At 44.8% G+C, this 23010-nt stretch overlaps 1 protein-coding gene across 2 annotated transcripts in view; it reads left to right on the top strand.

The window, feature by feature from the left end:
• Positions 1 to 23010, top strand: part of LOC110519984 (inactive dipeptidyl peptidase 10) — a 344103-nt gene that overhangs the window by 216674 nt on the left and 104419 nt on the right. For both annotated transcript variants that reach the window (XM_036974136.1, XM_036974137.1), the window contains exons 4-7: positions 3003 to 3097; positions 3362 to 3436; positions 18009 to 18061; positions 18408 to 18489. In XM_036974136.1, the coding sequence (XP_036830031.1) occupies positions 3003 to 3097; positions 3362 to 3436; positions 18009 to 18061; positions 18408 to 18489 (305 nt within the window). The remainder of the gene's footprint in view (positions 1 to 3002; positions 3098 to 3361; positions 3437 to 18008; positions 18062 to 18407; positions 18490 to 23010) is intronic.

Here is a 23010-nt window from a genome sequence, read left to right on the forward strand (position 1 = left end):
GAGATGGAGCTTGAGGATGGTAGGGTGTGAGGGCAGGGTAAACCACCAGCCCAACCCTACACTGGGGATTTTCAGACCGGTAGAAGGACCAGAGTTATTTATTATTCAACATTTTACAGACGTAGTATATTACTTATACATTAGAGTCTTAGCTTGAAGTTTCCAGCGTGGAATCTTCCATTATTTAACTCTTGAAACTAGGGGGCATTATTTTCATTTTTGGAAAAATAAAGTAAACGGGCTATCCCAAAGCAAACGGGCTATTTTGTCAGGACAAGATGCTAGAATATGCATATAATTGACAGCTTAGGATAGAAAACACTCTAAAGTTTCAAAAACTGTACAAATATTGTCTGTGAGTATAACATAACTGATATTGCAGGCGAAAGCCTGAGAAAAATCCAATCAGGAAGTGACTCATGTTTTGAAAGCTCTGCGTTATACAAGGTATTCCCCAAGGTGTCTACAGCATTTATGTTGAAGAATGAGCGTAAGTGATTACATTGCGTAAGTGGCCGGCTGAGTGCTCTCAGAGTAATTATTGCGTAATTAACAGAGGTAGCAATTTTTCCTCCCGGTCTTACTGAAAGTACAGCTGTCCTGGTTGATATATTATCGAATGGATATTTGAAAAACACCTTGAGGATTGATTATAAACAACGTTTGCCATGTTTCTGTCGATATTATGGAGCTAATTTTGAATATTTTTCGGAGTTGTCGTGACCGCAATTTCCGGTCGAATTCTCAGCCAAACGTGAAGAACTAACGGAGCTATTTCGGCTACAAAATAATCTTTATGGAAAAAAGTCTCATGAGTGAAAACATCCGAAGCTCATCAAACGTAAACTATTTAATTTGATTGCTTTTCTGATTTTTGTGACCAGGTTGCCAGCTGCTAGCTAGGAATAATGCTATGCTGGGCTATTGATAAATGTACACAAATGTTGTCTTGCTTTGGCTGCAAAGCATAATTTCAAAATCTGAGATGACAGGGTGATTAACAAAAAGCTAAACTGTGTTTCAGTATATTTCACTTGTGATTTTCTAGTAATATTTTTTTTGTCCGTTGCGTTATGCTAATTAGTGTTAGTTGATGACAATTCTCCCGGATCCGGGAGCGGTAGTTCCAAGAGCAAACAAGCACAGCACGGAGACCATGACTATCAGTGTCTGGCAATGTTTTCAAGATCTTGAGCAAGACACTTTTATCTGTCAATATATTCAACATCCTCTCACCCCTATCTCAATTAAACTCCAAATGAAAGGTTAGGGTAACAGCTCCCAAAGTAGCCTAATGCACAATAACTAACCGTTATTGTGATAAAGTCAAAATTAGTGCTACATCCTACATGAGTGTGTCCAACTTTATCTGCGTCACAGGCTCCTAGCCAGAGATTTTTATTTCAATGACAGATTATTTTTGAATCTGTGGTGCATGCAGAAGACAAGGTGACCGGAGCATCTACAGCAGGATGATAACATTCAGATCGTGGATGGGTTCTGCTCCTGTTTTGTCAGTGGGCCAGCGAGCTCTAAACTGCTGTTCTTTTGAAATGCCAAGAGTATTCCTGAGGGTACGCTGCTCTGTCCAAACTCATGGTTGGCATCTGTTTTGGGTGAGACACTGTTTGCAAGGACGGATCTGTTTACTTCTAAAGCTACTTCATTACCATGCCAAACATTGACCTTCACACAGACGCATGCACACCCAGACACACATGCGCACACACAGATCCAGACACACTGACACGTGTGTGTGCATGCACATATGCAAACACACTGACAAACACACTGACACAGACACACACTCACGTCTCATGCTCATTTTCCGACACAGATGTTGTGCCTTAATGATGATGCTTGAGAAGCACATCATTCCCTAAGTGATTACAACACTCCAAAATATATAAATTTAAACAAACACTCAAACTCTGATAAAAAACGTTGTACTGTAGGGGGTTAATTTTGGCATTTAGTTTTTGAATGTCCTTATTTATATGGTAAACACCAGTATTTTGACCAGTGGATTTGTGGCATCAGATTACTTGTCTTCGATGATGACATTTATGTCTGTGATAGGCACACACAGGTTATGACAGGTACAAATGTATGGGACGGGATAGGGCCGTGAGAGCCCCATCACTCATCAATCAAACCCATAGTAACTATAGCACGATGACAGGGCCCTGATTGGCTGGGAATGAGAAAATGTTTGACGGACAATTGAGAAAGTTGAGTAATAGCTGATCGCCTCCTACTGTAGGATTCCAATATCTGCCTGGGTTGCCAGGTCTTCTGGGGTTGCCATGTCAGGTGCATAACCGCCCTCTCCTTTGACAGAGATGGATAACGTAATTACAATTTATATGTCCCCGCTTGTTTCCACACAGAGCTTTATGGACTCATCTATGAGTTAGTGATTATAAGGGTAGCAATGCATGGTTTCATTTGATCACTGTGTGTGTGTATATGTATTCGTGTGACCTGCCATTTGCCGAAATCCCTTGCTGGATGAAATTTCAGGGACATGTCTGCACATCACACAGCAAACAAAGCTGTGGATCCAACAACTAGCACACAGGACAAAGAACATGCAGGTTTAGTAGAAAATGAAAACTCAAGGTGCCTCTTTATTTGTGTTTCTGTACACCAATTAAATTGTTATTTGGCTTCATCACAGTGCAGTCACACTCAAATGCATATGAATGGAGTCGGTTCCGTCATGTTACTATTGTTTTTTGATTTTCCAGACACAATGATGTGAGAAGGTACCGGCCGTTCTCTCTTTTCTATGTTGAAGAAAACAAGGACATGGGGATAGAATGGAAACTTCCATTGTCAAAGTGTCAGTGCAAAACCAGTTCTAGTTTTGACAGAAGGCCTTGTGTTCAAAACGGCAACAAAGGCCTCCATACCCCCTTCCCTGTTTTTCTTAGTAGAAAAACTAATGAAGAATTGTTTCACCAGGACTTGTTTTTTCTTCTTTATTTCTCCTTTCACAGACTCAGAAGTCATCTATAGGAATCGCGATGGCCACGTCATCAAGTTTAACATCCTCACCAATGAGACTGATATTGTACTGACAAACACAACGTTCGTAAGTGCAAACCCTTTTCCATCTGAAAATGCATGCACACGCAGACACTGACACACAAGCATATAAGTAAAATGTATTTATAAAGCCCTTTTTACATCAGCCGATGTCACAAAGTGCTATACAGAAAACCAGCCTAAAACCCCAAACAGCAAGCAATGCAGATGTAGAAGCACATATATCCCTCAAACTGACATGTCAGCAAACTGATACAGTATGCACGCTTAAAAGTGCTCTCTCTCTCTTTCTGTCTTTTTTGTCTTCTAGGTCAATTTCAATGTTGCAAAGTACTCTTTTTCCCCGGACTTGAAATATGTGCTCTTTGCCTATGATGTTAAACAGGTAAGCTCCTCTTACTTACCCGCTCTCGCTCTAGTTTTTTGTCCTGCTGTTGTGAAAAAGTTGCATACCCTCATTATTCATAAAATATGAAAAGTAATTGCTTTTGCAGATAATTGGACTGGTAGAGTAGCCTACAGGACAAAACACAATTATGCTCGCTCTCGCTCTCTTCCTCTTTCTCTCTCTCTCTCTCTCTCTCTGCCATACGCTCTGTCTCTCACACATTCTGGAACATACTCTAACTCCATCAAATCAACAAACTCAATCTTAAATATATGCATACTAGAGTACCATACAAGCTTGTGCACTACAAGGCACACATCTTGAAGTCAGCCAACTATACAGTGGGACTGTTGACCAAACACCCACACCATTCCGTGTGTACAGGGGCGGACTGGCCATCTGGCATTTGGGCAAACAAATTATGGGCTGGTCCATTTTTAGCCTCAAAGAAAAAAAATGAGCTAGCGTGGGGGCCTCAAGACTGTAAACACCAATGTGCTGTCATTACTCTAAACTTTTGAGGAAACCCATTGCGCTTAATATATCTGAATACAGTTACTTAAAGTGATGTTGTAGTTATTACTCAAACCGATGGAGTCACTGTGACTCTGTAAGGGGTCCGGATTTGAATTGTATCAGCACTAAGCCATGCCTCCAAATCTAATTTTGAAGTGTGCCTTGTCTTTTCGAGTGAATTGTAGAGTCACCACCCATGACTATATTTGTTAGTGACAAAGACATAGTTGTTGAATTCAAACATTTTCAGTCCTTTGGCCACCAAGTGAGTTCCTAGGAAAATATTATCATTATAATTGTGTTCTTTATGACAATACGTTACATATCTCATCAGGCTTTATTCTGAGGCCTAGCTTTACCCTAATACAGTAGCCTGAAACTCATGGTTTACAGGCCACATCAGGCCTGCAAGTAGGGTTGCAAAATAAACATAAAAAATATCCTGGTTGAAGGATTTCCAGTAATCTTCCAACTGGGATACTGGAAAACATGGGAAATGTTCCAGAATTTTGCATCCCTACTTGCAAATCACATTATTTTGGCTTGCAAAGTGATGTGTGATTCCTATCGGAATCCAGCTAGTTAGGATACCCAACAGTTGGAATTTATATTCACCCGCAATCTGCATTCATTATGACTGCCAGGTTTAGGATTAGTGTGAGGAGACGACCTAAGCCAATTAAACTGGAACAAACATTTCAGTAACTGGTGCAAAACGTATTACTAAATTATTGGATTTGTTTTCTGTGTGTAGCATAAGATAAATCAATCAATAACTCAATAGACATGCAAAAACACAGATATTAAAACCATTTTTAAAAATCTACCTACAGTAGAGTAAGCTAAGTAAAATTTTTGTTTTTTATCATAACTTAAAAACATTTAGTTGATGTGACTGAGCCGGTATTTACGGTATAATTCACGGTGCTCGGGGGCGGAACGACAAGTGATAAAACATTTAGTTGCTGGCAATTAACAGGTCACATTCATTAATTAATATAGTAGTGGCCCTGTTTCCATCAGAAACGTGTGGATGCGAAATTAGATATGCAAATTACACCCTCTACTCTGGAAGGGATCAACTATGAGGATTACCGACAATGAGATTAATCTTAATGTATTTGCATATTTCCCGTGATTCTTGTGCGGGCTAAAAAAATAACTTCAGTTCACTGTGCAATCCCTTTCTTTTGCTGTGCAGTGTTATATTGTACGCTATAGAGGGACAAGCTCAGAATTGATTGTGAAAGATATGTAAAGAGGCTGTCATTTGTTCATTATATAATTCTATGTTCAGAACCCTTTTGGGCGTCTGCTGTATGAAAACAACTTCTGGACCCTTGGGAAATTGTTTAGTTGAGCAAACAGGGCAATACACGTGGTACAGCATGTTGGAATGAAAAGGAAGCACGGAATAATATTGTGGCATTTGAACAAGTATGTCCACCATCAACATCAAACTAATCTTCATTAGATGCAAGAGATCCTATATGTTCTCACTCTTCAAAAGTAATCTATGCTGACTGTTAATAACTACAAAATGTGTTATATACATCAATTCTCCAAATTATTTTCACCAGTGTAGAGGGAAGTTGTTGACCGAGTGCATTGAGGACATCTCTGGTAGTCTCACCTAGCTCGAGGATTACATGCCATTATCTCATTACTGAGGTATCCGAGAGCGATTAAACTTGATAAACACTCATAATCTCTGTGTATGTTTGTCAATTATGATAATAGGCTCTGTTTTCTATGCTGGTAAACATCTTGTAATGCTCTTGCATCTTGTAAATCCTCTAGTCAAGTCTATGTTGATCCAGTGCCTTGTGTTTGCAATGAAAATTTGCTAATAGATTCAAGCTAATCAGGTTGGAGTGGGTGGAGTACCTCACCAAACAAAGGTGTATGAACAGGATTTATGTTTACCCGTGGAGTATAATAATGAAGTCCATTGTTTACTTGACATGACGTAGATGATATGCTATTTGGGTGTCCTCTACAATTATTAAATCGCTCTGTAAGGAAATTGTGTTTTCTTTTGTTTGGGGACAGATCTAAGTCAAATGGACAACTGCACAATTATTTTGTCTCACATTGTTAAACCACAAATAGCCTATTACATCGCAATTGTATTTCTGACATTTTGGTGAGGGAAATAGATTAAGAATTCAGTTGCTTTGCAAGGAGAAAACTACTTAAGTCAAATACGTCCTTGTGATGGATAAAACATTGGCTAACATTGATGAAGTAGTCTTTGGCTCACTTCCTTCAAATGAACAAAGGCTGGACACGTAGTTCCTACCTTGCATAATCCCAAAATGCTGATATCCAAACAAATAAGCCTGGCGGGAATCAAAGATGTGATGCAAAGGAAGAGGAAGTGTAACGCTCATCCTCTTCTTCTGACGAGGAATCGCAAGGATCGGACCAAAGCGCTGCGTGGTACATACTAAAACGAAGACATAACAAAGGAACTAAGGTCAGGAGATTCCGGCAGCACCGGACAGGCTGGAGATTCTGGCAGCGCCGGACAGGCGGGAGACTCCGGCAGCTCCGGACAGACTGGAGACTCCGGCAGCTCCGGACAGACGGGAGACTCCGGCAGCTCCGGACAGACGGGAGACTCCGGCAGCTCCGGACAGACGGGAGACTCCGGCATCTCCGGACAGACGGGAGACTCCGGCAGCTCCGGACAGACGGGAGACTCCGGCAGCTCCGGACAGACGGGAGACTCCGGCATCTCCGGACAGACGGGAGACTCCGGCAGCTCCGGACAGACGGGAGACTCCGGCAGCTCCGGACAGACGGGAGACTCCGGCAGCTCCGGACAGACGGGAGACTCCGGCAGCTCCGGACAGACGTGAGCACCTGTAGGGAGGAGACGGCGAGACAGCCTGGTGCTGGGGGCTGCCACCGGAGGGCTGGTGCATGGAGGTGGCACCAGATAGACCGGACCGTGAAGGCGCACTGGAGGTCTCGAGCACCGAGCCTGCCCAAACCTATCTAGCTGAATGATCCCCCTAGCCAGGCCAGTGCGGCGAGGTGTAATAGCCTGCACTGGGCTGTGCTGGCGAACCGGGGATACCATGCGTAGGGCTGGTGCCATGTACCCCGGCCCGAGGAGACGCACTGAAGACCAGATGCGCTGAGCCGGCTTCATGGCACTCTAGCCCGGCCGATACGAGGCGCTGCTATGTACTGCACTGGGCTATGCATGTGCACCGGGGACACCGGTGCCTGCCCGGTCCCTCTCTCTCCACGGTAAGCACAGGGAGTTGGCTCAGGTCTCCTACCTGACTTAGCCACACTCCGCGTGTGCCCCCCCCAAGACATTTTTGGGGCTGCCTCTCGGGCTTCCAACCGCGAGGCCGTGCTGCCTCCTCATACCGCCGCCTCTCCGCTTTCACTGCCTCCAGCTCAGCCTTGGGGCAGTGATATTCCCCAGCCTGTGCCCAGGGCCCTTGCCGTCCAGAATCTCCTCCCATGTCCAGGAGTCCTGCGATCGCTGCTGCTGCCCGTTACCACGCTGCTTGGTCCTTTGGTGGTGGGTGTTTCTGTAATGCTCGTCCTCTTCTTCTGACGAGGAGTCGCAAGGATCGGACCAAAGCGCAGCGTGGTACGTGTTCATGACGATATTTATTCAACTCAGAACACTAAAACAAAAACAACAACGTGAATGATACGAAACAGTCCTGTCTGGTGACATACACAAAGACAGAAAATAAACACCCACGAAACACAAGTGGGAAAAGGCTACCTAAGTATGATTCTCAGTCAGAGACAACTAATGGCACCTGCCTCTGATTGAGAACCATACCAGGCCAAATGCAAAAACACAACATAGAAAACAGAACATAGACAACCCACCCAATTCACGCTCTGACCAGACTAAAACAAAGTCATAACAAAGGAACTAAGGTCAGAACGTGACAGGAAGAAGGATAATCTATTAGAGCTATCTCATCAGGACCATTTGGGGTCACAGGAACCCAAATAGTCCAATGGTGTGTGATTTAACAGGCCAAAAGCAGCACCTGGGGCCATAAACACTGTTATCACCGTATCCATATTCCCAAGCCCTCTAAATGGGTCTAGATTGGGTAGACCTTTGAGACTGAAGGGCCTTCACAGTGCTGGCACCTTGAGGGCCCATGCTATTATAGTAAATCTGAGGGAGCCAATGTGCTGTGAGGGCCCTGAATTGCTATGGTAACCTGAGGGACCCATACTGACTGCTGTACTGAGAGGGTCGCAGTGATCCTGTCATCCACACTGGGCGAACACTGTGCACAAAACATGACAAGTTAGCAAAAAATGATATGACACCGGTAGATTCAGGGATCAATTTGCTTTGATCCTCTTAGGGGTTCAGATGGCTCTTACATTCCTTGTACAAAATCTTCTGGAGTGGCTTATAGCCTAAAATAATTCACAACCTGGGGAGTTTTCTTCTTTCCTACACTTCGCTTACAAATGGATCGATCCCAGTGGGGCTGAAGTGACAATTTAACTTGTTTTGGGGTGACCGTGCTGGGAAACTGCTTCACGGGTTCTCTCTGCTCTGTTGGTCCTAGGAGTTGCTTAAGTTTCTTTGCTGTATTTGATTAAGGCTCCTCTGTAACCCTTTCAGTACAGCTTGAGCAAAGTTGTGCATTAAGTGTGGTCATGTTCGAATAAGGGGAGTAAACTAGGCCTTTCTTTTCTCAATGCAGACAAGGCACTTGTTCTGTAGACAGAACATTAGTAGGGCTGGGATGATACCAGTATCGCAATACTCATTAGTATCGTGGGAAGGAAACAAAACACAATGCGGATTTAACTTCTTTAGGAAAACAGCCCTAATGTTGGAAACAAACATCATTATGTTGTCACCCAGAGTCACATGTATTTATTTTCCAAGCTATAGGAAACAATATTTTGCGTACAGCAGGTACGCTTCGTGTTTTAATTTTTGACATGGAAAACATATTGTTATACAGACCAAATGATTAGATACAGCAACAAACATTCACATGGAATTTCTACTATCCTACTGTATAACACAGTAAACAATAGTATTAAACATGTTAATTACTATCTGAGAAAATTCACATGTACAAGCAGACCCAAAAAATGTAGGTGACAAAACAATTTTGTATCATATTTTACCCAGAGGCTGAAAGCACCCATTGTAAACCTTGCCATACATTGCTCCATTAACTGGTCCACTGTACTCTTCTCTGAGGCAGTATAGAAGACCACCTAAACCTGTTTTGAGCCAGTCTACATATTTAATAGTTTGTTTTCATCTGTGGCTCCCAATCTCTCCCTGGCATGCACCACACACTGCCAGAGATGAGGAGATATCTGGGTAATATCCGGAAGTGTGATCTTCCAAACCTCTCCCATAAACCAGGAGAATCCATGTTTTCATTTGATTCAATCCGATTTGTATATCTAATAGGGGAGGACGGAGCGGGCGATTCACCTTGACTGTGGAATAGGAAGGAAGTAAAGGATGGTCGGTGTGTGGAAAATGTAATCATCAGATGATATTTGAAATTGTCACGCCCTAACCAGAGCCCGCTGGAGCCCGCTGGGTTCTCTATGATGTATAGGTCAGAGTGTGACTAGGGGGGTTTCTAGCGTTTCCATTTCTATGTTGGTATGGTTCTGATTATCATTGTCTCTAATTGGGGATCATATTTAAGTTGCCCATTGTTCCCACCTGTGTTGTGGGATATTGTTTTCAGTTAGTGCCTTAGTGCGCTCTGTACTGGATGTTCGTTGTTTCTTTGTTGTTTTTGTTAAAGTTTACTTTGAAATAAAATATGCGGAACTATACGCACGCTCCATTCGACGATCGTGACAGAAATGGAGGAACGTGGTGATGGAAATTGTCACTAATACGACATGGGCTTTTCATTGGTTTGGGCAGAGGCTGTTCCCTCTGTGTGGTTTTATACTCAACTTTTGCAGTGTGATTAGTTGTGTTTGACAAAACGTCTATGTCCCCAGAGCTGAGTGTACCATTCATATTCATCATCGAGCTGCAGCTCAAATTTGAGTGCAAAGGGAGTTGAAAATGTCAACCTCCTTGTTTTTGATTAAATCACCATGCTTACCACAAAGATCATTGTGCCCATGTGAGCTTCTCAGCTCTTGAAGGAATGTGGGGAGGGGCAACAATTTGAAACATTTGGAAATTGTCCTCTAACTGTACACATGATATGGAAACAGAGTTGATATTAGCCATTTTTATCATGATATATAGAGTAGGAAATGTAATCAAAGCTAGATATAAGTAGCACTTCAGAGAGAGCAAGAAGGTCAAAGTTGTATCCCACAAGCAGTAAAACATGTTTTGCCAAAGGTCAATGTGTGTTCGGAAGTAAAACTCCAACTGGAGGGAGCCAATAGGGTTCAAGTAAAAGTCACTGTGTCCATTCCTCTTTTTGTAAACAGTAATTTACCATTACTGGGAACAAGAGTCTGTGATTCTGCCGTTGATATTTCACAAAAGCTCATTACATACAGTTCCAAATGCTTACCTTGAATTTGTTTTAAAGAGACAACGCATCTTAACACTCAGGTGTTTTGCCTCCTAGCAAAGGATGTGTTTTCACAGATGTTTAACCCCTACCTGCGTCTCTGTTTCTCAGCAGCTAATAGCAACAGAGGGAACGGATACATTTGTCAAAGCCATTGGAGGTATACTCTCCACCCTCCCCTCACTCTGACATCACTCATCCACACTATTTCAGGAGTGAGGAGCGATTACTCATCAATCTCGCCACTATAACAGCCCCCACCACCGTCCGTCGTTGCCATCGTTGCCAGCTCCATCGAGCCCTTCCGCCTTCCTCGGGCGCTATGCATAATTCACTGTGGCGAAGTACGTTCTTTCCGAGTGAAGAAGAGCTTTTTAATTTGAGCTATCCATCCTCTGCCATGGCATCCCTGTTTTAAGACTCCTTTCTGCTCAAACAGATATATATGTTATTCTCCAAGTATATGTTATTCTGCAAATCATGTAAAAATGTGTCTGATGACTTATGCATATGTACATTGGATGGTGCCTTCATTGATCATGTCCCCGCTTATAAATATCGGGGAGTCTGGATCGACGAAAAGCTATCTTTCAAAAAGCATGTGATTGATTTAGTTGATAAATTAAGAATTAAAATCAACTTATTTTATAGATGTTATTATTTTATCATGCCTTTCATTAAATAGCAGAAAACAAATAATTCAGTTGACATTCATACCAGTTACAGACTATGGAGATGGAGATATTGTCTTTATGAATGCAACTGCCACTATATTGAAGCCATTAGCCCACTACGTTTTATTATGGCGATTGGTTTAGTGCACATCACTGCATTCTGTCTCAGAAAATAGGCAGGCCCTCTGTGGACTATTGTAGATCTATGCTTTGCACTCATTTTGTTTATAAAGCATTCCTGCATAAACCTCCGCTTTACCTTACCTCATCGTTAAATTACAGATTTATACACCTGATTGTTTTTTTACAATAATTGTTTACCTTACGTGTGGAATGACCTCTAGAGCACTTTAAAATAGGTGGAAATGGTGCCTCTAAGGCATTTCAGATGGCTGTTAGGGGACCTTTAAATCAAGAATGTGTCTGTTTTTAATGATTGTGTTTTGTTTTTCATGTACAGTGTCTTCAGAAAGTATTCATACCCCTTGACTTATTCCACATTTTGTTGTATTACAGCCTGAAATCAAAATGGATTAAAATATATATATATATATATATCACCCATCTATACACATTACCCCAAAATAAATGTTTGCAAATGTATTGAAAATGAATTACAGAAATATCTCATTTACTTACAGTACCAGTCAAAAGTTTGGACACACCTAGTCATTCAAGGGTTTTCTTTATTTGTACTATTTTCTACATTGTGGAATAATAGTGAAAACATCAACATTCTGTAACAACACATATGGAATCATGTAGTAACCAAAAAAGATTTAAACAAATCTAAATGTATTTTATATTTAAGATTCTTCAAATTAGCCACCCTTTGTCTTGATGACAGCTTTGCACACTTGGCATTCTCTCAACCAGCTTCACCTGCTTTTCCAACAGTCTTGAAGGAGTTCCCACATATGCTGAGCACATGTTGGCTGCTTTTCCTTCACTCTGCAGTCCTAAACCATTTCAATTTAGTTATTAAGGTCGGGTGATTGTGGAGGCCAGGTCATCTAAGGCAGCACTCCATCACTCTCCTTCTTGGTCAAATAGCACTTACAAGGTCTGGAGGTGTGTTGGGTCATTGTCCTGTTGAAAAACAAATGATAATTCCACTAAGCACAAACTAGATGAGATGGCGTATCACTGCACAATGCTGTGGTAGTCATGTAGGTTCAGTCTGCCTTGAATTATAAATAAATCACAGACAGTGTCACCAGCAAAACACCCCTACACCATCACACCTCCTCCTCTATGCTTCATGGTGGGAACCACACATGCGGAGACCTTCCGTTCACATACTCTGTGTCTCACAAAGACACGGCGGTTGGAAACAAACATCTCAAATTTGAACTCATCAGACCAAAGGACAGATTTCCACCCGTCTAATGTCCATTGCTGTGTTTCTTGGCCCAAGGAAGTTTCTTATTATTATTGGTGTCCTTTAGTAGTGGTTTCTTTGCAGCAGTTCGACCATGAAGGCCTGATTCACGCAGACTCCTCTGAACAGTTGATGTTGCGATGTGTCTGTTACTTGAACTCTGTGAAGTATTATTTTGGGCTGAAATTTCTGAGGCTGGTAACTCTAATGAACTTATCCTCTACAGCAGAGGTATCTCTGGGTCTTCCTTTCATGTGGAGGTCAGCATGAGTCAGTTTCATCATGGCGTTTGATGGTTTTTGCGACTGCACTTGAATAAACTTTCAAAGTTCTTGAAAATTTCCGTATTGACTGACCTTCATGTCTGAAAGTAATAATGACTATCGTTTCTCTTTGCTCATTTCAGCTGTTCTTGCCATAATATGGACTTTTTCTATTACCAAACAGGGTGTCACGTTCGTTATAAGGATCAGACCAAGGTGCAGCGGGGTATGCGTACATTCTTATTTATTAAAAGAATGAACACTGAACAAACTAACAAAATATCAAAACAAACAATGAAGCTATACAAATGAGTACTGACAGGCAACTTCACATAGACATACAAAACCCCAAGACATACAAAAACCCTAGACATAGAAAACTAGCGTACCCACCCTAATCACATCCTGACCTAACCAAAAAATATAGAAAAACAGATATCTAAGGTCAGGGTGTGACAGTACACCCCCCCACACACACACACACACACAGGTGCGGACTCCCGACCGCAAACCTGAACCTATAGGGGAGTATCCGGGTGGGCATCTACCCTTGGTGGCGACTCCGGTTCTGGACGCAGCTATGGAAGCTCCAGACCGTGGGTCATCTCTGGAGGCCCCGGACCGTGGATCGTAGCCGGAGGCTCCAGACAGTGGATCGTCGCCAGAGGAACCGGACCATAGAACGTCGCAGGAGGCTCTGGTCTGAGAACCCCTGCTGAAAGCTCTGGACTGCCGACCGTCGCTAGAGGCTTCGGACTGCCGACCGACGCTAGAGGCTTCGGACCGCCGACCGTCGCTAGAGGCTTCGGACCGCCGGCCGTCGCTAGAGGCTTCGGACCGCCGGCCGTCGCTAGAGGCTTCGGACCGCCGGCCGTCGCTAGAGGCTTCGGACCGCCGGCCGTCGCTAGAGGCTTCGGACCGCCGACCGTCGCTAGAGGCTTCGGACCGCCGACCGTCGCTAGAGGCTTCGGACCGCCGACCGTCGCTAGAGGCTTCGGACCGCCGACCGTCGCTAGAGGCTTCGGACCGCCGACCGTCGCCGGAGGCTTCGAACCGCCGACCGTCGCTGGAGGCTTTCGGACCGCCGACCGTTGCTGCAGGCTTCGGACTGCCGACCGTCGCTGGAGGCTTTCGGACCGCCGACCGTTGCTGCAGGCTTCGGACTGCCGACCGTCGCTGGAGGCACCGGACTGTGGATCATCGCCGGGGGCTCTGAACTGGGAAGCAACACTTGAGGCTCTGGATTGCAGCTCGTCGCTGAAGACTCCGGACCGTGGACCATGGCTGGAGTCTCCGGACCTTGGACCGTGGCTGGAGGCTCCGGACCAGGGACCGTCGCTGGAGGCTCAGGACCGGGGACCATCGCTGGAGGCTCAGGACCGGGGACCGTCGCTGGAGGCTCAGGACCGGGGACCGTCGCTGGAGGCTCAGGACCGGGGACCGTCGCTGAAGGCTCTGGACCGGGGACCGTAGCTGGAGGCTCCGGACTGCGAACCGTCTCAGGAGATTCTGGACTACGTACAGTCGCTGGAGGCTCCGGACTGGAGACCGTCGCTGGAGGTCCCGGAACCTATGAAACGTCGCCGGAAGCTCAGGACTGGGAATTGTCGCCGGAAGCTCTGGACTGGGAACTGTCGCCGGAAGCTCTGGACTGGGAACTGTCGCCGGAAGATCTGGACTGGGAACTGTCGGCGGAAGATCTGGACTGGGAACAGTCGCCGGAAGTTCTGGACTGGGAACTGTTGCCGGAAGCTCAGACAGGGAACTGTCGCCGGAAGCTCTGGACTGGGAACTGTCGCCAGAAGCTCTGGACTGGGAACTGTCACCAGAAGCTCTGGACTGTGGAGGTGCACTGGAGACCTGAAGTGTAATGCCGGCACTGGTGGTACCGGGCTGAAGACACGCATCTCAGGGTGAGTGCGGGGAGCAGGCACAGGGTGTACTGGACTGTGGAGGCGCACTGGAAGCCTGGTGCGTGGGGCCGGTACAGGTGACACCGGGCTGATGACACGCACTTCAGGGCGAGTGCGGAGAGGAGGCACAGGAAATACTGGACTGTGGAGGCGCACTGGAGACCTGATGTGTGACCGGCACAGATGGCACCGGGCTGATGACACACACCTCAGGGCGAGTGCAGGGAAGAGGAACAGGATGGACCTGACTGGGGACACGCACTTGAGGGAGAGTGCGAGGAGCAGGAACAGGACGTACTGAACTGTGGAGGCGCACTGGAGGCCTGGTGCATGGGACCGGTACAGGTGACACCGGGCTGATGACACACACCTCAGGGTGAATGCGGAGAGGAGGAACAGGACGGGCCTGACTGGGGACACCCACTTGAGGGAGAGTGCGAGGAGCAGGAACAGGACACACCTGACTGGAAAAGTGCACTTGAGGGAGAGTGCGAGGAGTTGGCACAGGACGTACTGAGTTGTGAAGGTACACTGGAGGCCTGGTGTGTATAGCCGGCATCAATTGTTCCGGGAACTTTAACACACATTTCAGGACGAGTACAAGGAACTGGCACAGGTGGCATCGGACAGCTAACACGCTCCTCAGTGCGAATGCGGTGCATACTACGCCAAACAAACATCTCTCTCTCTTCACTCTCCTCCAATTTGATCAACAACTCCTCGAAGGTCTCTAACTCTCCCCTCCGTTCACTTTCCTCCAATTTGTCCAATAACTCCTCGACAGTCTCTGACTCACCCCTCAACTTTGCCGACTGCTCCATGTTCCCACCCCCTCAAAAATCTTGGGGTTTCTGTGGCCTACCTCCCCGACATCGTTGCTGTCCTCTCATGCTCTTAGGCCAGGATTTCCTCCCAAGTCCAGGATCCCTTCCCATCCAGGATCTCTTCCCAAGTCCAGGATACTTCCTCCTCCTGGGCACGCTGCTTGGTCCTTTGTTGGTGGGATCATCTGTCACGTTCGTTATGAGAATCGGACCAAGGCGCAGCATGGTATGCGTACATTCTTATTTATTAAAAGAATGAACACTGAACAAACTAACAAAATAACAAAACGAAACGTGACGCTATACACACGAGTGGTGACAGGCAACTACACATAGACATACAAAACCCCTAGACATACAACACCCCTAGACATACAAAAACCCTAGACATACAAAAACCCTAGACATACAAAACTAGCATACACACCCTAGTCACACCTTGACCTAACCAAAATATATCTAAGGTCAGGGCGTGACATAGGGATATCTTCTGTAAACCATCCTACCTTGTCACAACACAACTGATGGCTCAAACACATTAAGAATTAAAGAAATTCCACAAATTAACTTTTCACAATACACACCTGTATGCATTCCAGGTGACTACCGCATGACACTGGTTGAGAGAATGCCAAGAGTGAGCAAAGCTGTCATCAAGGCCAAGGGTGGCTACTTTGAAGAATCTCACATATAAAATATTTGTTTATTTGTTATTTATTAAACACTTTTTTCAGTTATTACATTCCATATGTGTTATTTCATTGTTTTAATGTCTTCAATATTATTCTAAAATCCTGGAATGATTAGGTGTGTCCAAACTTTTGACTGGTACTGTACGTTTTCACACGCCTGAGCAAATACATGTTAGTGTCACCTTTTGCAAAGACTACAGCTGTGAATCTTTATTGGTAAGTCTCTAAGAACTTTACACACCTTGATTGTACAATATTTGCACATTATTCTTAAAAAAAATACTTCAAGCTCTTTCAAGTTGATTGTTGATCATTGCTAGACAGCCATTTTCAAGTCTTGACATAGATTATCAAGATGATTTTAGTCAAAACTGTAACTAGGCCACTCAGGAACATTCAATGTCTTCTTTTTCAGCAACTCCAGTGTATATTTGGCCTTTTGTTTTAAGTTATTGTCCTGCTAAAAGGGGAACTTGTCTCCCAGTGCCTGTTGAAAAGTAGACTGAACAAGGTTTTCCTCTAGGAAAACCAGCATACCCATAACATGATGCACCCACCACCATCGTTGAAAACATGAAGAGTGGGGCCTCCCGAGTGGCGCAGCGGTATAAGGCACTGCATCGCAGTGTTGTGGCGTCCCTAAAATCTCAGGCTGTGTCACAACTGGCCATGACCGGGAGTCCCATCATCGTGCTTTAGCGACTCCGTTTGGCGCCTGCAAGCTGACTTCGGTCGTCAGTTGAACGGTGTTTCCTCTGACACATTGGTGCAGCTGGCTTCCGGGTTAAGCGAGTGGTTGTTAAAGACCGCGGTTTGGCGGGTCATGTTTCGGACGACGCATGACTCGACCTTCGCCTCTTCCGAGCCCATTGGGGAGTCACAGCGTTGAGAAGATTGTATTCACGAAATTGGGAAAAAAGGGGCTACAAAAATAACAGTGGTACTCATTTCAATTTGTTGGATTTCCCCAAACATAACGGTTTGTATTCAGGACATAAAGTATGTTTCTTTGCCATATTTTTGTAGTTTTACTTTAGTGCCTTATTGCAAACAGGATGCAGGTTTTGTTTTATTCTGTAGAGCCTAACAAAGGGTTTAAATACTTATTGACTCAAGACATTTCAGCTTTTAATTTCTTATTCATTTGTAAACATTTTTAAAAAACAGATCCATTTTGACATTTTGGGTTATTGTGTGTAGGCCAGTGACACAAAATCTCAATTGAATACATTTTAAATTCAGGTTGTAACACAACAAAATGAGGTAAAAGTATTTCTCTGCACAGTTTGCAATGCATTTGCCATACAGTACAATAACACTCCTGTCAGATAATGTTTCTTGGTCTATATTTGAACTATGTGGAGCATGTCATCATTATGAAACACTACAACATTGAGGCTGTTTCCTTCCCTGTGTACGGTCTGAATGCTATTATCATGTAAGGCACAGCTTCTCTAGGGGAATCCAGACAGATTTACTCACACCCCAGACCATTTGGATTCTCTCTCTCTCTCTCTCCTCTCTCTCAGGCTTTCAGACCCGAAGTCATGGGGGTTCCATGATCGGTTTCTCAGATGGAATTAAAATGTCTCATCTCGCAGCTGTCAACCATGCAAATCACATTGTCCACATAATCTATTTGTGAAAACAGCTACTGGTCTATTCTATTTGATGCCTTTCTCTGCCTGCTTTTATGATGTTTTTATCAGCCAAACTGCATCCATCGTTAATGTTTTGTGCAGTAATCTCCTCTTTCTTTTCTCTCTTTTGTTCTAGGTTTACCGCCATTCATACATGGCCTCATATAGCATTTATAACATTCACACAAGGTATGTTTCATGTGCTTGTTTACCATGTGTTTGTCTACTTGTCAAGACAATCTCTTCTAAGGCAGTTTATCTCAGGTGGATGCTAAGAGCCTGGTGAATCCACAACAAACAATGAAATTCAATATTTTGTCAGTCATGACCTTTTAAATGTCAATATTTATGATAAAACATTGTTTTGAAGTGGGCTTTTTTACATTTGACCTCGTAGTCATTTAGCAGATGCTCTTATCCAGAGCGACTTACAGTTAGAGTTACCAGTGTATCCGGAAGTTAAAGGTGTATCAATGTAAATGCCTGCCACTGCTCTATGTAGCAGTCTTACTGGTTACTTACTGTTGTTTTTCAGGGAGGTATGGGAGTTGGACCCTCCGGAGGTGCTTAACTCTGTTCTGCAGTACGCTGAATGGGGAGTGCAGGGCCAGCAACTGGTAAGTCAAAGATGAGCTGCCACTCCTACATGCAACCCTCCCATATCACACCTGTTACCATTGGGAATAATGCAACGGGCATATTTTGTGATTTTTCACTTGCCCGGAAGAACGGTGGTTAAAGTCACAATCCTATATCACATTCCTTTTGAATATTACTCCAACTAGGAAGTTTGCATTCTTGGCGTAATGGCTAACGTACTGGGTTGATAGTCGGTAGACCCAGGTTTGAGTCACAGGCGGGAAAAGAACTCTAGACCACCTTTACTCCACACACGGAGATGAATACTGTACAAAACTCTCACCCGCCCTCCATTTGGCAAATGTGACCATAATTCTATCCTCCTGATTCCTGCTTACAAGCAAAACTAAAGCAGGCAGTACCTATGACTCGCTCAATACAGAAGTGGTCAGATGACGCGGATGCTACGCCACAGGACTTTTTTGCTGGCACAGACTGGAATATGTTCTGGAATTCATCCAATGACATTGAGGAGCACACTACCTCAGTCATCGGCTTCATCAATAAGTGCATCGACGATGTCGTCCCCACAGTGACTGTACGTACATATCCCAGCCAGAAGCCATGGATTACAGGCAACATCTGCATCAAGCTAAAGGCTAGAGCTGCCACTTTCAAGGAACGAGAGACTAATCCGGACACTTATAACAAATCCGCTATGCCCTCAGACAAACCATCAAACAAGCAAAGTGTCAATACAGGATTAAGATTGAATCCTACTTACACCGGCTCTGACGCTCGTCGGATGTGACAGGGCATGAAAACTAATAAAGACTACAAAGGGAAACCCAGACGCGAGCTGCCCAGTGACGCGAGCCTACCAGATGAGCTAAATGCCTTTTATGATCGTTTTGAGGCATTGCAACACTGAAGCATGAACGAGAGCACCAGCTGTTCTGGATGACTGTGTGATAACGCTCTCGGTAGCCAATGTGAGCAAGACCTTTAAACAGTTCAACATTAAGAAAACCGTGGGGCCAGACAGATTACCAGAACGTGTACTCAAAGCATGAGATGACCAACTGTCAAGTGTCTTCACTGATATTTTCAACCTCTCCCCTCTGTAATTCCTACATGTTTCAATCAGACCACCAAAGTCCCTGTGCCCATGGAAGGGAAGGTAACCTGCCTAAATGATTACTGCCCCTTAGCATTCACGTTGGTAGCCATGACGTGCTTTGAAAGCCTGGTCATGGCTCACATCAACAGCATCCTCTAGGACACCCTAAACCCTCACAATCTCACTCCACACTGCCCTTTCCAACCTGGACAAAAGGAACACCTATGTAAGAATGCTGTTCATTGACTATAGCTCAGCTTTCAACACCATAGAAAGCCCACAAAGCTCATCACTAAACTAGGGACCCTGGGCCTAAACACCTCCCCCTGCAACTTGATCCGGGCCGCCCCCAGGTGTTAAGGGTAGGAAACCACACGTCTGTCACGTTGATCCTCAATGCTGGGGCCCCTCAGGGGTGTGTACTTAGTCCCCTCCTGTACTCCCTGTTCACCTACGACTGTGTGGCCAAACATGACTCCAACACCATCATTAAGTTTGCTGACGACACAACAGTCACCGACAACGATGAGAAAGCCTATAGGGAGGAGGTCAGAGAACTGGCAGTGTGGTGTCAAGATAACAACCTCTCCCTCAATGTGAGCAAGACAATGGAGCTGATCGTGGACTACAGGAAAAGGCGGGCAGAACAGGCCCCCACACCAATGGGGCTGTAGTGGAGCGGGTCGAGAGTTTCAATTCACCAACGAGTCCCACATCACCAATGAACTATCATGGTCCAAACACACCAAGACAGTTGTGAAGAGGGCACGACAAAACCTTTTACCCCTCAAGAGTCTGAAAAGATTTAGCATGGGTCCCCAGATCCTCAAAAAGTTATACAGCTGCACCGTCAAGAGCATCGTGACAGGTTGCATCACCGCCTGGTATGGCAACTGCTCGGCATCTGTTCATAAGGCGCTACAGGAGCTAGTGTGTATGGCCCAGTACATGGGGCCAAGCTTCCTGCCATCCAGGACCTATATAATAGGCGGTGTCAGAGGAAAGCCCATAAAATGTTCAGACTCCAGTCACCCAAGTCATAGACTATTTTGTCTGCTACCGTAAGGCAAACGGTACCGGAGAACCAAGTCTAAGACCAAAAGGCTCCTTAACAGCTTCTATCCCCAAGCCTTAGGACTGCTGAACAATTAATCAAATGTTCACCGGACAATTTACATTGACACCCCCCCCCCATTTGTTTTGTACACTGCTGCTACACACTGTTTATTATCTATCCATAGTCACTTGAACCCTATCTACATGTACAAATTACCTCAACTAACCTGTACCCCCGCACACTGACTCGGCTCCGGTACTCCCTGTAAAAAAACTTGGTATTGTTATTTTATTGTGTTACTCTTTATAATTGTTTACTTTAGTTTATTCGGTAAATATTTTCTTGACTCTTTTTGAACTGCACTGTTGGTTAAGGGCTCGTAAGTAAGTAAGCATTCAATCAATGAATCAAATGTATTTATAAAGCCCTTTTTGCATCAACCGATGTCACAATGTGCTGTACAGAAACCCAGCCTAAAGCCCCAAACAGCAAGCAATGCAGATGTAGAAGCACATTGGCTAGGAAAAACTCCCTAGAAAGGCCAGAACCTATGAAGAAACCTAGAGAGGAACCAGGCTCTAAGGAGTGGCCAGTCCTCTTCAGGCTGTGTCGGGTGGAGATTTTAACAGAACATGGCCAAGATGTTCAAACATTCATAGATGACCAGCAGGGTCAGATAATGATAATCACAGTGGTTGTAGAGGGTGCAACAGGTCAGCACCTCAGGTGTAAATGTCAGTTGGCTTTTCATAGCCGATCATTCAGAGTTAGAGACAGCAAGTGCGAAGAGAGAGTCCAAAACAGCAAAACAGCTACCTTGTCAGCTACCTTGTCAGGGCATGGTCCTAGGGCTCAGGTCCTCCGAGAGAAGAGAGAGCGAAAAAGAAATAGAAAGAGAGAGAGAATTAGAGGGAGCATACTTAAATTCACCCAGGACACCGGATACGACAGGAGAAATACTCCAGATATAACAGACTGACCCTAGCCCCCCAACACATAAACTATTGCAGCATAAATACTGGAGGCTGAGACAGGAGTGGTCGGGAGACACTGTGGCCCTGTCCAACAATACCCACGGACAGGGCAAACAGGCTGGGTATAACCCCACCCACTTTGACAAGGCACAGCCCCCACACCACCAGAGGGATCTCTTCAACCACCAACCTACTACCCGGAGACAAGGGCAGAGTATAGCCCACGAAGATCTCCCCCACGGCATGAACCCGAGGGGGGCGCCAACCCGGACAGGATGATCACGTCAGTGACTCAACCTACTCAAATGACGCACCCCTCCTAGGGACGGCAGGGAAGAACAACAGTAAGCCAGTGACTCAGCCCCCGTAATAGGGTTTAGAGGCAGAGAATCCCAGTGGAGAGAGGGAAACCGGCCAGGCAGAAACAGCAAGGGCGGTTCGTCGCTCCAGTGCCTTTCCGTTCACTTTCACACCCCTAGGCTAGACTACACTCAATCATAGGATCTACGGTAGAGATTAGTCTTCAATAAAGACTTGAAGGTTGGGACCGAGTCTACGTCTCTCACATGGGTAGGCAGACCATTACATAAAAATCGAGCTCTGTAGGAGGAAGCCCTACATCCAGCTGTTTGCTTAGAAATTCTAGGGACAGTAAGGAGGCCTGTGTCTCTTGACCGTAGCGCACGTGTAGGAATGTACGGCAGGACCAAATCAGAACGACAGTTAGGAGCAAGCCCATGTAATGCTTTGTAGGTTAGCAGTAAAACCTTGAAATCAATCCTAGCCTTAACAGGAAGCCAGTATAGAGATGCTAGCACTGGAGTAATATGATCAAATGTTTTGGTTCTAGTCAAGATTCTAGCAGCCGTGTTTAGCACTGACTGAAGTTTATTTAGTGCTTTATTCAGTTAGCTGGAAAGTAGAGCCTTGCAGTAGTCTAATCTAGAAATGACAAAAGCATGGATACATTTTTCTGCCACATTTTTGGACAGAAAGTTTCTGATTTTTGTGATGTTACGAAGATGCAAAAAAGCTGTCCTTGAACTATTCTTGATATGTTCGTCAAAAGAGATCAGGGTCGAGAGTAACGCTGAGGTCCTTCACAGTTTTATTTGAGATGATTGTACAACCATCAAGATTAATTGTCAGATCCAACAGAATATCTCTTTGTTTCTTGGGACCTAGAACTAGCGTCTCTGTTTTGTCAGAGTTTAAAAGTAAAACAATTGCTGCCATCCACTTCCTTATGTCTGAAGCACAGGCTTCAAGGGAGGGCAATTTTGGAGATTCACCATGTTTCATTGAAATGTACAGGTGTGTGTCATCTGCATAGCAGTGAAAGTTAACATTCCGAAAGACATCACCAAGAGGTAAAATATATAGTGAAAACAATAGTGGTCTAAAACGG

Source organism: Oncorhynchus mykiss, chromosome 3, assembly GCF_013265735.2.
Source record: "Oncorhynchus mykiss isolate Arlee chromosome 3, USDA_OmykA_1.1, whole genome shotgun sequence".
Classification (NCBI taxonomy): domain Eukaryota; kingdom Metazoa; phylum Chordata; class Actinopteri; order Salmoniformes; family Salmonidae; genus Oncorhynchus; species Oncorhynchus mykiss.